We start from the raw sequence: 6209 nt of genomic DNA, 5'->3' as shown, positions 1-6209 counted from the left end.
TAACACTCAATCAAATTCATAGCATTTTATTTATTTTTTTTTTTGACAACAAGTTTATCTCTTATTTTTTAAATAATAATAATAATTTTATGTAATAAAAAAATTAATTAATTAATAATTTTAAAAAAACAATGTCTTAACAAAATGTTACAAAAAATCATATATTAATTATGTGTTGTATTTGTTATCATCAATTAACATGATTTTTTTGAACCAAAAAAAAAATTAATTAAATAAATATTAAAACTAAAACTATTAATACAACTAAACAATATGTCGTCGGATAATATCATGATTGACGAAAATATTGCGGTAATGTTTGAAAATAACGGCAAAACTGATTACTACTACAACAACAACAACAATAGTAACCAAACGGACGGCCAGAGCATCGACAACACGACGGCTGCGGCGGAAGCGGACGCGGCGTTTATGGACGAAGTTATACGTCAGCTACGGGTCAGACATAACCGTCCACTTACTGGTGACGAACTGTTTGGCAATTTAGTGATTATTATCGGTTATACGATAATTATTTTTGTCTCACTGGTCGGTAATCTATTGGTAATCAAAGTGATTATCGGCTGCTTCTTCAGTGGCAGTGGTAGCTGTGGAGGAGGCGGAGGCGGCCGCCGTAAACCGAAAATGTTGATCACTACTACCAACCTATTGATAGTATCGTTGGCCGTCAGCGATCTGGTTATGACCGGGTTTAACATACCGTTTAATGTGGCCCGACTGCTACTACAATCGTGGCCATTTGGATCGTTTATGTGTGTGTCGGTACCATTTGTACAGGTAGGTGGGTGTGTKTGTGTGTGTGTCAATGGGAATGGATGGGTTGGTGGGTTGGTTGGTTGGTTGGTTGGTTGGTTGGTTGGTTGGTTGGTTGATTGGTTGGTGGGAACTGTACTATTAGTATTAGTATTAGTATACGGTAGTAGTAGGTAGTATTATCAACCAAATAGATAATAATAATTATTATTAAGTAAAAAAAACATATACTGTATATAAGTTACATTTATACTAGGGAGAATTACCTGTAATAATAATTAATTACTACCCCCACCCTGTATACATTTTTTTTTAATTTACAAAGTGTGTGTAAATTACATTGCACCCAATTGATGCCCTTATAATTTTATTTTTAAATAGCTAATCTGTACAGTAATTTCTATACAGTAAGGTTTCAGTATATAGATTGAGTCAATTAAAAATTATAATTTATAATTTATACTGTAATTCAGTGACTGTATAATATACAGTGTATATTATAAATATATATATATATATATATATATATATATATATACATACATAGACACACACACACACACACACACACACACACACACACACACACACACACACACACACACATACATACATACACACACACACACACACAYACAYACAYACATACAAAGTTATATCTAATATAATATATAAACAGTGTATGAATTTTATAAATTTTTTCATAAGTTATTTAATTTTAAAGTTCAATAAAATTTATATTTTTTCAAAATTTTTTTTAAATAATTTAGTGAATTTTTTTAAATATTTATATATATATATAATAATAATAATAATAATAATAATAATTAAATTCAAACTCAAAATTCAATAATTAAACTTGAAAATTTATTTGAACATCCCCTTTTACCCAACGTCCCCCTCCCCACTCTACACCCATACCCTCCCACACAACGCTAAACAGGTTACCTGTGTCTATGTTAGTACATTTACGATGACAGCTATAGCCTATTACCGATGGTGGACACTAACAACCCGTACAACGCCGACAATGTCAACAACGGCTGCGTCGACGTCGTCGTCGTCGGCGGCGGTGGCTATGGCCACCAAATCGCTGACCACTTGGCAAACATTGGTAATTGTTGGCAGTATTTGGCTGTTGGCCGCCTTGTTCGCCGTACCGCACGCGGCCTTCAATCGGACAATAGTCATACCGCGTTTGGACAATATGGTACGGTGTGTGGTCATACACCCGACGGTTGTAATAATGGTCACTACGACAACAACAACAATTGATTGGCCACTATGGCTATCCATCGAAGCGCTGGCCACTCAATATTTTATACCGCTGTCGATAACCGGTTGGCTGTACACGAAAATTGCTGCTATTGTTGCCAAACAAGGAGCCGCTGCTAACAACGGTGCCACCGGTGTTGGCCAGTCGTCAGCGTCCACCTTATCGCTAGTGGTCAGCAGTCGGACTACGGCTGCCCGTAAACGCCGTATTGTTATGTTGGCACTGGTAGTCATCGTTTTTGGCTTGTGTTGGCTACCATTGAATTTGTATCATCTGTTGGTCGACTTTCGGCTAATTGGCCGCAATTTTACCGCATTTATCGTTTGTCATTGGTTTGCAATGTCCTCTGTTTGGTAATTATTATTATTACAGTTATATAAATATATATTTTTTTAATTTAGTAAATATACTGTATATACAGTATATATAATTATTATACCGTATAATAAGCTATAATAATATAGTTTAATATCTTTAACACTTATTATTGCAACAAAAAATAAATAAATAAATACCGAAAATGTCGAAACAATTTATTTTTTATATTATTATATTTTTTGTCATAAAAAATGATGATATCTTTTTGATGGCTTTATCTTTTGATGTCAATGATGTGTAACGATATAAATATAGTATATGTATGTATTAAATATATATACTATATATGTACTGTATATATATATATGTATATATATATATAGTAATAAATATTTATATATTACATATAACTTTGAATATATATATATATATGTGTGTGTGTGTGTGTGTGTCTATATACCATATTAATAGTATGTGTGTATATATATGTGTATATATATATGTGTGTGAGTGTATATATATATATATATGTCTATATATGTTAATGTTTGTTTTAGATATTGATATAAACATATAATACTTTATTTTTTTCGGGGATATGGGTTAGATTATATGTATATAAATATAGCAATATATATGTTTGTTTGTTTGTCATATGGGGATTTAATATTCAATTTAGCATGGATAATTTTGTCAATATTTTATGATATTAGTAGTTTTTTTTGCGGGGCAGATTGTGATTTCTGTATAAGAGGGGTAATTCTCATATTACGAAGGGGGAGGGGTGTTAACCATAGTAGACTTTTGTGAACGCGGAGGCGGTGAAGGAGGGGTAGAGACCTTAACGACGTTTGCATTTAAATAATATTTTATTTCTTAGAGATGGGGGCAGGGGTAGGGGTTAGATATTAAAGACATGCAAACGTATTTTGTAAATATTGGGTGAGGAGGGTGTCTATATAGTCTTAAAAAGTGCAAACGTTATATGCGAATCACCTCCCATATTACAAAGTTTGCATAACAACAATAATACTAAAAAAATAAATGATAAATATCTCATATATATATAATCATATATTTTTTGTATAATATATAAAGTATTAAAATGTTCTTTTAGTTATTTTTTATTATTTTTTTTGATGATTAATAATAATATATTTTTTTCCATATAAATAAAAATATTATTTTATATAAAAATATTTTGCTTTGTTTTAAGTTTAATATAATAATTTCATATTAGTATATATATATTACTGAACAATAATTATTATAAAGTATATAATTAATAATTCATTTAATATTATTTATAATAATAGTTTGTTTAAATTATAGACTATTTTTGTTTTGTTTTATTATTTAATATATAAAACTATAAAATTTACTGAACAATATATTTTTTATGACAAAAAATATTAATTTATATATTTTTTTGTTATATATATTTAAAGTAAATAATAAAAATATATATTTTATAATTGTGGAATTTATGATTAATATAAAACTAAAAAAATATATTATTACTATATATTTATGAAAAATTATAATTATTTTTTTTTGAAAAACTATTTTTTATATTAAATAATAAATTTAGTTTTAAGGATTTATAACAACAACAAAAAATATTTTAATATATTTTTGAATTTTATATAACTTTTATTTTTAAAAAAATACATATTTATATCATAGGAATATTCTGTATATATATATATATACAATAATATTGAAATAATCTAATCTAAAAATAATTGCATTAAATTGTAATTTTGTTTTATTTTTCTAGGAATACACAAAAAAAACTCGATAGTAGTATTACATGTGTTTTTTTGAATTTTAGTTTTTAATTCAAAATAAATTGTCTTCAAAAAATAAAATAAAAATGATTTCATAAATTTGTTTTCTTTTTATAAAGCGATTATAAAATATATTATACTGTATTATATAAATTTTCATATACAGTATACTGTATTATAAATTATAATAATGTATAATACTTTTTTGTTGTGTGTTATACTTATTTGTTACAACTAAATGATTTATGTATTTATGTGTGTGTGTGTGTGTGTGTGTGTGTGTGTGTGTGTAGTAAGTGAATGAGTAAGTGAATTAAGAGAGAGAGAGAGAGAGAGAGAGAGAGAGAGAGAGAGAGAGAGAGAGAGAGAGAGAGARAGAGAGAGATTTTCTTATTATATAAATGTTAAGTTATTAACTTTAAAAACTTTAAGCTCCGGGATCATTGAGTTAACAGTATTATTATATGTCATAGCTATGCCATAGGGATATATATACTATAGTATTATATTTTTTTTTTTTTTTTAAATATTCAGACCAATCAATCTTTAGTTTCAATTTTTTTTTTGTTGAAAATTTGATAATAATTTTATGATTAAATAAAAATATAATATTTATCATCATATTTATCTTATTATTTATTTTTTAAAGAAAATTAAATTATTAAATATTATACATTTAATTATATATTTTTTTTCGATTAAATATTATGATTTATTTTTGTGTTGAAAAAATATAATTATAATAATGACAAATAAAGTAAATAATATTATAGTTGTTATGTAATTATATTAATAGTTTTAAAAAATAAATATTTTTGTTGTGTAGTTATAAAAACAAAAATATATTTAAAAAAAATATTTATATACTCATTATATAATAACTAATTAAAAATTTTTGAATTAATTAGCAGAAAAAAAACTTATTATGATTTTAATTTGTTTTTTTCCCAAAAAAATAAATAATTATAGCTATAATCCATTCATCTATTGTTATTTAAATCAAAACTTTAAAAATGCTGCCAAAAATTGCTATCAATTTCTAATGTGTCGACACCGACACCAACATCGCCAACAACAACAACAACACTATAACCGATGGCTGATTAATACGGACGGCATTACATCATCGGTGACCACCACCGCTGCTGCTGCTGTTGATGACCATAGGATGACCGCCGCTGCCGCCGCCGCGGCCACCGATAACTATGAGCTAACAAATGTTAATACTATTGAACTGATAGAACTGGGAGCTAATAATTATGATGTCGACAACGATGCCGATGATGATGATGATAATGATAATGATATAAACAGTGGTGTATCCGATTAGGTAATGGAAAGTAGTATTAGTGGCACAGTTAGCTTTTTTTCCATATAACAGTTTCATAATGACTATAAGATTGATATATATTATACAGTACTATAATTTTTAGGCTTTATCTTACATACATAAGTAGACATACATAGACATACAATAAGTAGACATCTATACCAACACATACACTAACAAACTTACATAAGTTATACATAAAATAAAGTGTATAATTGTTAATTACAATACAATACTTAATTATATATATATATATATATATATATACTGTATATATATATATCTTTTTACATCCCTGTCCTCTCTTTGTCTCTATCACTCAGTCCTAAATGTCGACCGATTCAGATTCAAAGCTTTCGCGACCACTGTTGAGATTTGCCGGCGAAAAGCAGATATACGGGACACACTTAGAGGTGGGCAAATAGAAAGTTTCTAATAAATTTATTCCTGAGAAAGTTTCTAGAAAGTTTCTCAGGAATAAATTTCTATAGAAATTTAACTTTTTTGCTGTTGTTATACTATGGGATCCCCATATCTATAGATATTGTAAAACTATAAATATATTAATGAGACAAATACTACTATACATATAATATTATACTATATAATGTAGATTACTATATAATACTATATTATACAAATGGGATACCTATATAAATAATTATAATTATTTAATAATAATCAGTTTTGTAAAATTTTATTCACCATTTTATTATATCAT

General features: G+C 27.2%; 1 protein-coding gene across 1 annotated transcript; it reads left to right on the top strand.

Annotated features, from left to right (window-relative positions):
- The first annotated feature begins 273 nt into the window (after positions 1 to 273).
- LOC128962469 (G-protein coupled receptor 83-like) lies at positions 274 to 5488 on the top strand. Its single transcript, XM_054308847.1, has 3 exons — positions 274 to 840; positions 1718 to 2403; positions 5128 to 5488. The coding sequence occupies exons 1-3, from the start codon at positions 274 to 276 to the stop codon at positions 5486 to 5488; spliced, it is 1614 nt and encodes a 537-aa protein (XP_054164822.1).
- The last annotated feature ends 721 nt before the right edge of the window (positions 5489 to 6209 follow it).

The sequence above is a fragment of the Oppia nitens genome, unplaced genomic scaffold, assembly GCF_028296485.1.
Source record: "Oppia nitens isolate AA-2021 unplaced genomic scaffold, nextdenovo-longstitch-racon4-pilon3 scaffold14_pilon_pilon_pilon, whole genome shotgun sequence".
Lineage (NCBI taxonomy): Eukaryota > Metazoa > Arthropoda > Arachnida > Sarcoptiformes > Oppiidae > Oppia > Oppia nitens.
Note: the sequence above shows the minus strand (reverse complement) of the source record. Positions and strands in the feature narration are given on the sequence as shown.